The sequence below is a fragment of the Sphaerodactylus townsendi genome, linkage group LG02 (assembly GCF_021028975.2).
Source record: "Sphaerodactylus townsendi isolate TG3544 linkage group LG02, MPM_Stown_v2.3, whole genome shotgun sequence".
Lineage (NCBI taxonomy): Eukaryota > Metazoa > Chordata > Lepidosauria > Squamata > Sphaerodactylidae > Sphaerodactylus > Sphaerodactylus townsendi.
Genome location: NC_059426.1, coordinates 119,922,980 through 119,938,448, shown reverse-complemented (window position 1 = coordinate 119,938,448; position 15,469 = coordinate 119,922,980). Strand labels below are relative to the sequence as shown.

At 43.3% G+C, this 15,469-nt stretch overlaps 1 protein-coding gene across 1 annotated transcript in view; it reads right to left on the bottom strand.

Moving 5' to 3' along the window:
- Positions 1-898: 898 nt before the first annotated feature.
- Positions 899-15,469, bottom strand: part of SUSD6 (sushi domain containing 6) — a 76,333-nt gene continuing 61,762 nt past the window's right edge. The window contains exons 3-6 of the mRNA XM_048484944.1: positions 12,197-12,394; positions 10,956-11,094; positions 7,288-7,715; positions 899-5,993 (exon numbers count right to left, since the gene is read on the bottom strand). Of these exons, the coding sequence (XP_048340901.1) occupies positions 5,968-5,993; positions 7,288-7,715; positions 10,956-11,094; positions 12,197-12,394 (791 nt within the window). The 3' untranslated portion in view covers positions 899-5,967. The remainder of the gene's footprint in view (positions 5,994-7,287; positions 7,716-10,955; positions 11,095-12,196; positions 12,395-15,469) is intronic.

Genomic DNA, 15,469 nt, shown 5'->3' with positions numbered 1-15,469 from the left:
GTCTTTTCCTTACAGAGACCAATGTTTGACAATACTGCTATGGCTGCTTGGCAATGACCACAGAGGGGATCAGTCTGTTAAAAAGCTACAGGTACTCTTTTTATTTTAAAACTACATATTTCAAGGTATCATTTTTTCCCTGCATGTAGTTCATCTTGTGTCTTAACAAGAAAAGCATACTGTAAATGGCACAAATAGTGGAAGGAGAAATACAGGACCGTACAGTTGGTCTTGACCCAGCCCATGATTTAAGTGCCCCTTATAGGGCAGCCCTTTAGCACACTCATTGCTTGTAACTTATATGTCAACCTCACCATTCCACTTTGCTTTCTGCCTAAGGATTAGGCAACTCTTCAGCGTACGGTGCACACCCTGAACCACCATTCACAGCCACTTTTAATCTTCTGTGGATTTGTGGTGTTTTTAAAAAATAGTTTTATCACCTAAACATCTTTGGTTGTGACCCCCCCTCTCCCAATCTACCTGTATAAGATAGGATTGAGTTCAATTTTTACTTGAAATCTATATGTCTCATTCTCATCGGGACCCCTTTAGCTGTAAAACTGAGACGTACTTCAGGGAAAACTACAGGAAAAGATCTAATGATGCAACATAACTCTTTCATGCATGATCTGCACCAAGGGTAAAGCCATGCCTGTAATCCGCTGGCAAAATTACATTTCCTAAAGAACCTTTGATACTCAACAGGAAGAAGAATATTAGGCGTGATTGGTCACTTTGGCTCTTGAGTTTTCTGTAGGAGCCAGGGATGCCAATTCCCACAGAATAGTCTGATGGATTTCTGTTCTAAAATCTCTGGATATGGCCATTATTCAGCTGAGAACGTTCAAGGTGGAAACACTCCTGTAGTCTAACAGATATTTTAAAAATAAGACAATTCACTTCAAAAGATTTTTTTAATTTAGAAATGCAGTTATATACATAGAACAATTGAAATTAAATTAAACTTTATACAAATATTAAAATACTATCTTCACACCCACCGCAATGTACAGGATACCAGAAAATATATATATATAAAATAAAGCAAAATAAAACTGATTGACATCCTGCACAGCATTAATTATGTATTTTTAAATCCCACATATATAAGAGTACCATTCTGCAAATAATCCCAAAGTGGTGCAACTCAAATTACAAACAAATAAAGAGCACTGAAGGCAACCAGGTTCTCCCCCGTGCATCTGCATCTCTACCAACCAGCAGCCTGCCCACTGTGTAATTGTGTGCGTGCATCTATTTCAATGGGATGTTTGGTCTGTACGGCATGAGCTTCCAAACAAAAGGGTAGAAAAGCAAACCATGACATTTCCAGCAGAACAAAATCCTCATCAGCTTCTAATGAGAAGTCTCATTCTCATTAGGAAAGAAGTCAATGGCAAGCTCTCAAGATACGTACATACGTATATATAAACACAGAAATGCCTGATTTTTCTACACACATCTCCTTGGAGCAAGAACTGACACTGTAATAAAGTGACAAAGGTGGCCAAGTTCAAAATCAAAGAACAAAACACACCCAGGCAAAGAGGAATGAAGCCCTGGAAAAAATCCATATGAAGCAGGATTCATACAAAATTACCCATGAAGAACTTGAGTATGCAGGGCCCTTTATGGGCATGTTATGTGTTGCTACTATAAAGCAAGAAAGAGAATAAAAGCTAATCCATGCTTTGACAAGGCATTGTGATTACAGTAAATGATGTAAAGCGTGTGAAGGGTAGACACTGCACCTCCCACTTGGTACATCCAGTACACAAGAGTTCGAGAGCTGCTGTTGTTCACAGCATCTGGCAGGTATCCACTACATGCTTACAGACACATCACAGCCCTTTACATTTTGTGTCACTACACACAGCTCCAAGAAAAATGCAAATTGGCCCAGACTCTTGGCCAGATTGATTAACTCTGAACAATGCGAGTCTTCTGTGGGTGCATCTCATCTCTGAAAGACAATTAAAACTTTAACAAACCTATAATGTCCTTATTCAGCTATCTGCTCCCAGGGTCTGCCAACTCCATCTGACACTGAGCAGCAAGGGTCATCAACGATAAACAGTAGCCTTTGTTGTGGACACACTCCCCAACAGGAATTCGATACTGTGTGATGCTAACATGAATTGTGCATGTGCTATTCTTTTACTGCAATTACTATGAGTGTCTTTGGCCTTAGGAATGCTCTCCCACATACCAAAGTAGATTTAAATATTACGACAAATACTGTGCAGCAAAGTAGTTGTACTTCTGACATGTTAGTCACTGGTGTCAACAAACAGTCACTTATTGTGGTATGAAGCATCCACAAAGACTGCCACAGAAAGCGTACGAAAAGTTGAATCAAGCTGTATGTTTTGTGCTCCTTACCCCCAGCAATTGAGGGACAATTCTCACATGGTATCTATGTACACATTTCCTGTGTTTATCATCAAAGTGGGCAGGATGGAATAATAGACACTTTTAAAGCGACACAAGCAGCTTATAACATGCATCAATACCTCCTGTTACATACAGAAAGTCTTAAAAGAGCTTAAAGCTGTATTGTGGAAAGTCACTCTAGTCAGGAATTTAGTGATGCAGCCTGCATCCAGACATCTAGCATGCTCCAGTTACACCTCCGTCTGTGGTTTGTTTTGTGTATTCTTTTCAGATTTTCAAAGAGATATATGCAATTTAAAAATGAAAAAGGTCCTCAGAGAGTCCTCTTCCCCATCCTAGCTTATTGTACATGAATGTTAACTTCAAAGCTGGACACTAAAGTGGGGAACATGAAAATCTTGCTTTGTTTGAGTCGCATAGACTCTCAAGTGTCAAGCTGTAGATTTTCCTGCCTCACAGATTCTCTCATGCGGTACTCCAGTTTAATCATCAGCTGTTCCAGAAGACACTGTTGCAATACTGGGGTTGTACATAAAACAGTAAGTATGGAGCATTCCAGTAACTATTTGTCATATGGTATCTTATCATGGGTTCACTAAAAGACATGGTAAGCAAGGTAATTGACTAAGGAGTGAGGGGAATCTTATTATTTCATATATTTTATAGATTTCTCTGGTACAAGAAGAATGATTACATTCTCACCCTTTGGCAGCACAATATGTACAGCTGGCTGATGAAGTAGTTGCTCGCTCACTGTGGTAAGTTTCCTTATGGTAAATGAATAGTCAATTCATGGAAAGGAAGCACTGTTTTTTTTCTTTTTTCAAAGCTACCATGTTTACTTCTAAATGAGCTGATTAACAGAGGGTCTACAGCTAAATGGTAGTTGACATGTTCTGCATGCAGAAGACACCAAGTTCAATATCTGGCATGTCCGGTCTAAAGGGGAAGGAAGATTTCAAGAAGGAGGGCTAGGAAAGACCTCTTCTAGTCAAAGATGACAGTACTGGGCTAGATGTACCAATGGCCTGACTCAGCATAAAGACAACTTCATATGATCAAACACCCTGGTACAGTAATGGAAAGACCAAAAAGACATTTGAGGTATTGTCCTAGCATTTAAGAGTCAAGGCCAGCCTGCAGAAACCAAAGACCACCCTTTTTTCAAATCACAGAGAAGACAGGATGCTTCCAGCACCCAGCCTTCTGTACACAAGGCTGGAAGATGAATTATTAGGCACTAACACAGCCAAATTCAGTAGCTCTCATATGCTTCAACAAATTATCACAGAATATTCCACTCACTTCTAGTCTAAGCAATAAGCACAGAAAACCTGAGCACTGTACCCAGTGGCTAATGCTATCCCTGCCTTCCATAAATTAACTTAAGAACTAGAGAATACTAAACAACCAGGAGCTCACATTCTTAGCCAGAATAGGAATCAGCCCATATTTTCATTCCTCAATCTTCCAGTTTATATTTTAAAAGGCAAATTGCTTAGAAATGCTCAGTCTCAACTATTCTAAAACATTTATTTTTAAAATTTATATCCCGCTTTTCTCACTAATCTGGACCCAAAGTAGCTTCCTGCATCATTCTTCCCTCCCAAACCTGATTGTGATGATAAACTTCCATGGCAGAGTAGGCATTCAAACCCAGTCATCCTAGCTCCTAGTCTGACATGCTCACAACTGTTTTTCAAGCCAACTACTTTTCAAGCAGGTCAGCTAATATGTCAATGCCAGAATTAGGGCCCAAGTCAAAGTGAATGGCTTCACATAGGTGTTTAATGACTAAGCTGTCCAAGGAATTCCCAGTGGTGCAGAGCATAAAACACAGACGGCTTATGCTAATGACCACATCATGGAGGAAATCCATACTACAGATTCAGCTGCCAAAGTATAATTTCAAGGATTTTAATATAGCACAACAATTTATGAACCATCCCATCTGAATGAAGAATGCAAATTAAGAGTGGTGTGACCATTGGAATGAAGTTACATTCCATGGTATGTATTTAGACACTGCACCCTATCCTTTAGGACTACCTCAACCATGCCACCAGAAGCTAGAGAGGGTTTACAGCTACCAAAAAGTTCATTCAGGAAGGCTGAGAATTCATAATCCTGAATATCATTAGAACCTGCAGTGATTTGTCCATTGTCCACAGAGGCCAAACAAAAAGAGAACAGCATGCTTGGGTCAAAAGAGGAGACAGCCAGCAATCATGCTCCCTGCATAGGGAAGCAGAAGCAGTGTGCAATGCTAAAAAGGGAGTGAGGTGGTTCTTCCATCAGGCAAGGCAGCAGCATGGCTCTTTCCATTCAAAATTATTAAGGCAGACTATAACTAATTTATTCAAGGCAATCAGGCACACCAGTTACAAGCACACTAGATTTCCCCCCCGTCAACTTGGTTTCTGATAGGTTAGAGAGAGACACACACAAAAGCCCATACTAAAAAATATGAGACGGGACAACAGAAATGCAAAATGACTTTCCGATTAATGTGGCTTGAAGCAAAAGGTGCAGCTACAGCACTGAACGCAATACAAGGTGGCACAGCACACTGACGGGACTCTACACAAATGGAAAGATGGAAGGCTTTGGATTAGCTAGGGTTCTGCCATAGTATTGCTGATGGGGAGGCTCCCCTAAAAGAAGGGCAATCATTCTGTTCTCCACATGAGCTCACACACACAGGTGCTCCTATGTTTTATGCAGGATAAATAAATTGCTCCAAGTTCTGTGTATTGACAAAGCTCCAAATTTTAGTCCTCAATGACGTTCAGAGATTAATATAATGAATGAACAAAGAACTTTTTTGTTTTAAAAAAGGGAAACTTGCAGAGGTACAGATATTTCGTCCTAGCAGGGGTGCTCTATTCTCTTTTCACTGGGAAATAAAGAAAAAGTAGCAGCCCAAGCTTGTCAGTTCTGGGTCTTGCCCTTAAGTTGGCTAGTTGTGAATCCTTTTCAACCAAGCCCATGTTGATGTGCAGCTATAATATGGGGTAGTTATATAATTCAGAAAAGACCTCAAGAGCTGTGGCAGGCTCTCTTCTCTCTCAGCCCATCCACACAAGTTCTGTCTTGCCTTCTATAAGATAAATGGAAGGACACTATTTGCACCCAACAAAGCAAGCAATTTTTGGCCTCCGCGTTTCTGTGCAGAAGTCCAGAAGCTAAGTAAGGCCTATGAGAAGCCGCCATAAGCCATTGTGAGAAGGAGCAAGGCACAAGTGAACAGCAGCTCTCCAGAGACTACACAAACATCTGGCTGAGGACAGGGAAGAGGCAGCAGGTGCTCAAGTCCATGAACCTTTGCCTCCTCATTTTAGGCCGATGGAACTGGGAGGAGGTGGAGGATGAAAGATGGCACCTTGCACATCCCCGTGGTGCTTCAAGGAGACATCCTGGTGGCACCCTTTGGATCTTCAGCTAAGGAGCGTTTTCTTGGAGGTTTTCAAAGCACAGCATGGGAGGGTAGGGGGAGCTAGCACTGAGTGCTCACCATCCCAAGGAGGAGCGTAGAAATGGAGAGAAAAGGCTAGACAAATCCAACAGACCTCATGCTTCTTTCAACAACGGAATATCTGTTAAAGAGGAACAAAAAATACAAGTTGAACTATACATCATGTTTGTCTTCACATTTCCAAATGCCACATAGAACAGCCTAAAGGTGCCTTTGGATTGTCTGTAAAGCCAGCTATCTCATGCTTATGTAACGAAGTTCAGCTTTTGGAAAAGCTAAATATACTTTCAAAAAGTCATCACCTTCCCTAGCAAGGCCTTCACAGATGGACTAGCAACAAAAACTTGAAGCACCCAACATACATCATACACGTGGCCTGTGGAGGCATGATCTGCGGCCCCATCATCTCCCCCAATCCCACTGTCTATTCCCACCATAGCACCCTGTTATCCCATTGAAATCAAAGGGCGAGTGCCACCAATTTTCATGTGACTGACTTGCAGAAGGAGGGCATCTCCCCCATTCTCTGCAATTTTACATTGGGAATTGCAGCACTTCAGATCATCTGAGAGGTGACATTTTATGCCCCAAAGAGAAAAACTGCTGCCTCCTGTGAGACAACCAGGCCTCCTTCTCTTGTTAGTCATCTGGGATACTGCCTCATAAAGTCAATGCAGATTTTCCTTTTGATGTCAGTGGAATAAACATTCATCAGCATTAAGGGATAAAACAAGCAGCACTGGGATTAGTTTGACTGCAGCAGAAGTCACCAAGAGTGCCCCATGGCACTTCAGAAGACTAGCATTACTTTGGAATAAATTGTACTGTACTGTACTGTAGAAGTTAGTAAAAACTGGTATTGAAATGGGCTTCAATCCTATGTATTCTTACTTGGAAGTAATCCTACTGAAGACAGTGAAATTACCAAAGCTTATTTATTCATCTTGGTCCAGAAACCTGTTTCTAATGCTCACCATGAAGCAGTAACCTGCTTACCTCAGGCAAGGAGCTCAGAATTTGAACAAATACAAAATGGGGATATTCTTCCCATATACTTCCTGCAGGAAGGGTCAGCAGGTTTAGAGGAAGGGACAGACAAAAGTCCTCTGCAGCCATGAAGGAAAAATGCAAAATTCTACACTTTGTTGACACTATCACTTTGCTGAAAGTTCACAACCATGAATATTTTCCACTGGGAATTCTACACACAGTTTATCCATTCTACAATCTTCTTTGAGAAGCTACATTTGTGTTGCAGGAAAGAGAAATAAGGTCCTTAACATTTTTATCCTTTCATAATGTTCTTCCTTGTAACTTTCCTGCTGAAGCAGCTTAGGACACTCTAAAATAAGGATGAGTTTTGAATTCTTATTCCAACTTGCAGAAGTTCATATATGATAGGCTTAATTGCTTACCATCTGTGTAGTCCTCTGAGGAAGTGAGCGATAGAAGGCTTTGTACATCACTGCTTTCTGAATCCGGAGCTCCTTTGTGCCCTGATCTACTACTAGTCATACCAGCTACCCAGGAGGAGGAGGTGGCTTGATGCACTAGAACAGCCTCGGAGCGGTGAGAACTGCCTGCTTCACATAGTCCAGAGTGTCCAGGGACTTCATCCTCCCCAGCAAAGCAGTCACAATCGGCTTGGTCCAGTGGGGGCTGCTGCATCTCACTTGCTCCACTCTGCCCAGCTCCCTCTGACAGTACAATCTGTACCCGTGAATCTGAGGGAGGGATGCAGTTCCCAGCGCTGCCATAAACTGCTTCTTCATAGGATGGCAAAGCCACCTGAACACCATCCACCATGATGGAAACCTGGTCTCCAGAAACACCTGGATCACGCCTGCATTCAAATTTCAAAGACATGCATCATGGTTAGCATTTTCAGAATGCTTTGCTGGTACCATTCCTAGAGTTAATGCTCTTTCAGACATGCAAACTTCCCCGCACCCTGCTCATTTCACAGCTGGAGCACCTTTAATTCAGTCAGTAGCAATTACACCAATATTTGCTGTGCACTGCCATGCAACTGTAACTCTCTTGCTATAGTAGGAAGATTTGCTGAAAAGTCTATTTAGTTCTCTTTCTTCTTGTTATTTCACAGAACACCTAGACAGGAATTACACAGAGACTGAAGCTGATTGACATGGAACACACTCAAGCCATTGCCTGAAGGACAAGACGATCATGTCAAACAAGTCACGAGCTGGGACCTTGAGAAGTAACCTCCAAGTCATCTGCACTGCAAAGAGAGCCTTATGCATTAGATGGCCAGCTCAAGTAGGAATATAGTGGGGCAGGGAAACAAGGGACAGCAAACGAGCTGTGCCTCATGCAGGGCTGAGTTGAAATTTTGAATCTTAATCTTTCCAACACAAAACAGGAGCTGATCTATTTTGTTCCTTCCAATGGGAACAGAGATCCTGCTTGCCACCATTACCATATACCCTTTTCTTCTCCCCTTTAGATACCAGAGGGCTGGAAGCGCACTGTGCTCTCTGTTAGGTTTTATAACAGTAGTCAGTGACATTTGGCTCTTTCTTACTGACTGATATTTTGCAGAACCCATGTAGGGAGAGCCCTGACCAGGATGACTGAGGCTAGCCTGGTCTCATCAGATCTCAGAAGCTAAGGAGGGTTGGCCTTGTTTAGTAATTGGATGGGAGACCATTGAGGAATGCCAGGGTCACAATACGGAGGAAGATAATGGCAGAGGAAGATAATGGTTAGCCTATTGCTTTGAAAACCTACTGGGTTACCTTTGTTTACCTGGTAAGTTGCTGGTCCTGCATCAGCCTTCCCTCAGCCCCTGAAAAGCTGCTGCTGAGAGTCAGGGATTTGAGACAAACTGTGTGACTGCAGCAAAAAGGGGCATTCAACTGTTGACATTGACAACTTTCACTGTGTGTGTGTGTGTGTGTGTGTATTACATGCCACCAAGTCGCTTCCAATACATAGCAACCCTATGAATCAATGTCCTCCAAAACGTTCTATTGTTAACTGCCTTACTCAGGTCTTGCAAACTGAAGGCCACGAGTTCCTTTATAGAGTCAATCCATCTCATGTTGGGTCTTCCTCTTTTCCTGCTGCCTTCAACTTTTCCGAGCATTACTGTCTTGTACAGTCATTTTAGCTTCTAACCTTATATTTATTCTACCGTTTGATTGCTGCAAGCCACCCTGATCCTGGTCACATCCAGGAAAGAGCAGGATGAAATAAATAATTAAATTAATAAATTATTGCTACCATAGTTCACTAGCTCTGCAAACTGTACACTTTGGGTGAGGGGACCACTTGTGTCACTATGATACTACACTGGAAGGCCTCGGCTTGTCACATCTATAGCCTATAATTTATAACACCAGCTATCTAGGCTGGTACCACACAACTAATCAGGACTCTGTGAACCCAGCCATGTAGATAAACATTTGAGTCTCAAATTTTCTCCCTCTACATGAGGCATAGTATGTAATTTTCATCCTGCCCTTTTGTCAAGGGGCTTAGAATGAAATACATGGTCCTCCTTTTTTCACCTCACAGCCGCCCTGAGAGAGAGGCCCAGCTGAGCAAGCAAGACAGGCTTCAGGTCATCCAATGAGCTTCACTGCCAAGTAGGAATCTGAACCCGGGTTCCCCCAGTTTAGTCCAGTGTACTAACCCCTCAGTTGCATTCAGTTAGAACACCTAGGCCTGAACACTAGAGAGAGTGCTGTTACATACAAAGGGTTTAAAGCACATCAACTAGAAAAATGGTGATGAAGCACAGAGTACAATCTTTGTAGGACAGTAGTAGAAGGCAGAATTCTCATCATTTCCAGACATTTGTCTGGGCCTCCTCCCATCCCACACACTTCTTTGAATGGAGGGGGAAAAAACCTCAGGAGGAATAAACTGACTTGAGAACTGAATGTTATTTTAAATGTTCAAGTCAAGCAGGAACATCAGCTTCAGTGACTCTGCATTTCATAGCTTATGGTAACTATCAGAATTCCTGGAACAAGCCAGGAAGTTGGGGTGGGGGGAGAGAAGAAGCCCACACACATGCTGATTCCTTTTTCAGGCATTAATCCAAAAGCAAAAGAAGAAAGACACTAGAGGACTACCAGGTCTGAACACAAGTTTAAGATCTCTGTACATGTAAGTGTACCATAGCCATGAGGTAACAAAGCAGTGCCTGCTACCCTGCTACCCTGGACTCACTGCCCACATTAAAAAACAACAACAACACAGATCTTTCCAGCACTCTTCACAATGGATTTCTGTGTTGTATCATGTGTATGCAACCCTAGCTTCACTTCCTCACTAATAAAGGAGTTGTTCTTGACCCACATATTGGACATGGGGAATAACTGTGCCCTGAACATGTATCTTAGACACTTGCTGTTTGCTTAAAAGATGGATTATTCAAGATGGCAAAGAACTGTTACCTTCTCTCCAGTCATGCCTTTTTTTCTCCAGCCCATCAAGAGATATGCTTCACAAGGAATAAGTCCCACAGACACGATTCAAAGTCTTACTCTAGCGCCACTACTGAAGTGACAGAAACTTCCATGGTGCAACTGCTGCTTTTACTAGCAATATTAATGAAGATACTGACACCCAATCCCTACAGCTGAGTCCATATCAGAGAACGGAAGTGAGAACAGTACACATGAAGAACGCTTTCTCAACAACCAACAAGACTGAACCTTCCCCATATATGACAAGAATGCAATCAGCATGATGAACCTCCACAACTTGAGGATTCTAAAACCAAATACAGACTTGAGAGCCCTAGATTTTTACAGCCTCTTCAGGCAACAAGGATGGGAGGCTTATCAAGCCACTTCCAGCCATAAAACATAGCTAGCAGGGTCTTGTTATCTGGTAGAGGACAGGTTCAGGTTCCATAGCCAACACTGTTTCTAGGAAAAATGTAGCCTAAGATTGAAGAGTAAGATTGTAAGAAGAAAATAAATAAATAGACACATAAATAAATGGTGGCTGGAAAAGAAAGTGAGAATGTAAAGTTACAGGATCCCCTGTTAAGTGACTACAATCACAAGCATCTGCCTTCCAGTGAAGGTCATCTCCCAAAACTCACCTGCTGTGATGAAAGGACTTCAGCTTTGGCTGCAGCAAAACAAACAGTACAACTAGGAGAAGAATGAGGGCCACTGAACTTGCTGTGGAAGCCACTATGGACAGAGTGGGCACGCCTATACTTGGAGGAGAATCTTTATCTGTAAAGCCAAAGCAAAAGATTTTTAAAGTGGATTCTTTTCAGGAAGCAGCTGTTTGCCACAAACATCACACACAAGTCTGCAAACTGGGCAAGCCAGCTGAATGAAAACCATGGTCCTGCTTTCACATGGCCAAGTTTAACTTCAGTTCTGGCCAGTCTAAGATGCATTCAAACAACCATGGGCAGAGTTGCATTCACTAGTCCAGCAACACTCATCACAGCACCATTTCATTGACATCACCTGGTCCCTTTTTCCATGTTGAGCCACCATGGCCATGTGAGCACCGGGTCTGGGTGACTGAACTGCTTCTTACGAAGCAGACTGGTGAAATAGTTTGAGAAAAAACCATAGACTCCAGTTACTCAGAGCTGCAATTCCAATATGTTGAATGCATTTTACTTTTCAAAAAGCTTAATGCTCTGTACCCTAAACATTCCTTTTAAATATCCAATTAGTATCAACACACTCTCCAGCTTGCAGGGTATTTTTGCTCTTTTTCCATGGACTTCTATTCACACTCTTCCCCTCTCCCTGCCCCAATACCTCGTGGTCAATTAAAACAACATGACAAATATTTTCCTGCAGACTTCTTGGCTTTCCTTCATGGGAAAGGAATTCCTATCCAACGCAGAAAAATCTTGCATGCCATAACTGTCAACTTCCTTTTGGAAAAGACAGCAAATAGTACAACAATACAACCTTTTCAGGACAGGCAAAGCAAAGAATTAACTGTTTTGCAGCACAAGGCAATCCAGAAGCGTCGGAATTTGCCCCAACATGTTAGTGACCTATTAATCACAATCTTCCTTTGGTATTTACACTACTAATTTAAAATGGCTTTAAGAGTACTTTGCTTCCCCAGAGACCATGAGAATTTTTGGGAGGGTATGAGAACCTAGAGATTGCTAGCAAAATTCTCACCAAAATACAGTTATTTGGAATCTTTGGGTAAAGCCAAGAAAAAAAGTGTATTAAACAAAAGTAAAAAAAAAAAGACAAAAACACTTATATATTAGTATTCAGGTTTACTCTAGGCACCTTTACTTGAAAAGTCTAGATGAGAACATAAAAAATTCATGTACACCGATGCTTAACTAACCTTGGCTGAGCCTGCAAGTCACCTCCATTACTGGATCCCATTTTCCATCCTTGCAGGTCAGGTATTTGTAGTCTCCTTTCAGCATGAAACCTTCTTCACAGAGATACTCTATGACACTGCCAGATGTCAGTGGATCTTTGCAGGGTGTTGGATGGCATATATAACCTCCATTCTCCGGTGCTGGTGGCTGTGGACAAGCTGCAAACAAAGAAAATACAATGTAAGCAGTGAGTACAAAGTACATCTGAAAGTCAGCAGGAAATAACTGCTCCTCAGTCAACACTGCCCTCAGACACTTTGGCCCTTTCTGCATGGGCCAAAAACAGAAGCTGTTTGCATGGGGGGCGCTGCTGCATCGCAGCAGCGCCGCCCTTGCCCCCCCCCCCCCCCGGCGCAAAGCTGCTGTTTCCCAACCTCGCTCCCCGAGCGAGGTTTTCCAGAAACAGTGGCTTCCAAACGCTGAATGGCAGCGGCTGGAAGTGTGAATGGCAGCGGCTGGAAGGCGCCATGTCCCCCGCACCATCCCTGAAAGCTTACCTTGTCTCCTGGCTTCCGGCTCGTCGCAGAGGCCAGGGGACACCCCCCCTGGCCTGCGACTCTAGAGCCATCGCTCCAGCCTGGGGGGGGATGTCCCCTGGCCTCTGCGATGAGCCGGAAGCCAGGGGATGAGGTAAGCTTTCAGGGACAGCGCAGCCTGTGCAAAGGATGCGCCACCACCTGCCGCCCTCCTGGGACCATCCATGTGAACGGTCCCGGGTGTGTGTGTCAGCGTCTTTTATGCCGACGCACCCCTGCACCGTTGCGGTGTGGAAAGGGCCAGAGTGCTGGTGGATGATCGCTGGGTTATAGATAATTCCCACCTGTCACTTGGGAACACCGCTGTTGCAAGTCCCATATAAAAATGCCCTCCTCAGAGTGTGAATGGAACCTTCTACATTTTTCTTGCCTCACTCAGAAAAAGAGGCAGAAAGAAAGAGAAGAGCAACATCTACAGGAAGTGGAATCCTGAGTTTGATCAGTCCTATGTGATCAAGGTGCAGGGTGATGAAGATGCTTGCCAGGAGGGGTGGGAAGACATACAGGAGGCCCTTGGACCAAAGATAAACCAACCACTTGTTATGGCTGAGCAATGGTATCTGGAGAAGAATCTCTGTACTTGCTGAATAAATGCTGAGGCAAACAGATCTTACTCTACAGTCCCGGATCTGTCTGCATTTTGTATGAACATTGACCATTCCTTTTTGTCAACCGTCTGTTTGCTCAGTCAGTCTGCTTGGATGTTCATGGAATCTTGGATGTGTTCTACTGAAATGGACCAAAAATGTATTTCTTCCCAAGAATGGATGAATTTGGCCATACTAGCTATTTGAAGGGTGCAGCTTTTGAGATAGGCTGAGTTGGAAGAAAGCCTTTTTGCAGCTACTTTAACTTGCATCTCCAGTAATAATATTGGGTCCAATATAACGTCAAATCTTTTAACTGAGTCAGTAAAGGTCAGCTGAATTCCATCAAAGATGAGGAGCACAATGTTCTTCAAGATTTCTGTCTTCCCAACCAGCCTTAACCTCTGTCTTTTCAGAGTTGAATTTCAACTGGCTCATTTTTAACCAGTTTACCACAGCAGCCAGGTAGTTATTTAGAACATTTACCACATCCCCAGGGATATGGATAAGGATATACAGAGTTGGGTATCATCATGAGTTGTGCCCATCACAATTTGATAGAGGTCCAAGGCAGTCAAGGAGACCATAAAATCCTGAGTTGGTGCTGGCAGCAAGATATCCGTGGCATGGATATGGACATCTCCCAGAACAATCGATTCAGGAGTCACCACTATCACATGTTAACTGATAGCTTCTTAAGAAAATTAGTTTTGGGTACCAGTAAAGCTGGTACCAGTAAATTGAAGAGATAGAAAAAGTGGAGAGAAGGGCAACGAGGATGATTGAGGGACTGGAGCACCTTCCTTATGAGGAGAGGCTGCAGCGTTTGGGACTCTTTAGTTTGGAGAGGAGATGTCTGAGGGGGGATATGATTGAAGTCTATGAAATTATGCATGGGGTAGAAAATGTTGACAGAGAGAAATTTTTCTCTCTTTCTCACAATACTAGAACCAGGGGGCATTCACTGAAAATGCTGAGGGGAAGAATTAGGACTAATAAAAGGAAACACTTCTTCACGCAACGTGTGATTGGTGTTTGGAATATGCTGCCACAGGAGGTGGTGATGGCCACTAACCTGGATAGCTTTAAAAAGGGCTTGGACAGATTTATGGAGGAGAAGTCGATCTATGGCTACCAATCTTGCTCCTCCTTGATCTGAGATTGCAAATGCCTTAGCAGACCAGGTGCTCAGGAGCAGCAGCAGCAGCAGCAGGCCATTGCTTTCACCTCCTGCATGTGAGCTCCCAAAGGCACCTGGTGGGCCACTGCAAGTAGCAGAGTGCTGGACTAGATGGACTCTGGTCTGATCCAGCAGGCTAGTTCGTATGTTCTTATGGCTAGCTTCTAGTCACACTTCAGTTGCCAAGAATTACAGATACTTTAACTAGGGCATCAGATTTCTCTTTCTTCCTGAAGTCCAAACACAAGCTTCCAAGCCTGCTATACATCAAGATGTCTTTAAATAAGTCCAGTCCCTAACACTACTAGTCTCTTTCTGCCCACTTATCTACTACTAGTGGTACCCAGCTGCATTGCTGTGGCAACTGTCCTTCTCATCACAGTCCGCAACCCACACAGATGTCCATGCAGGTCCAATGATCCCCAGCATAGCCTTTTGGGAGCAGCAGTAGCATAGTGGCTAAGAGCAGATGCACTCTGATCTGGAGGAACTGAGTTTGATTTCCAGCTCTGCAGCTTTGAGTTGTGGAGGCTTATCTGGGGAATTCAGATTAGCCTGTGCACTCCCACACACACCAGCTGTGTGACCTTGGGATAGTCACAGATTTTCGGAACTCTCTCAGCCCCACCCACCTCACAGGGTGTTTGTTGTGAGGGGTGAAGGGCAAGGAGGTTGTAAGCCCCTTTGAGTCTCCTACAGGAGAGAAAGGGGGGGATATAAATCCAAACTCCCTCTCCTCCTTTTCCTCCTCCTCCTCCTCTTCTTCTTCTTTTGGGGTGGTCAAATGGAATCCCTCTTTTCCTTTTCAGTTCACATTATTATATGGTGCTGTCTTGGTTTTTAGTATAAGGTAACCCTTTCCATTCCACAACGGAACTGTCCAGAGTGCGAATCTCGCTGTCCATGAGGCTGGTTGACACGCACAGTCCT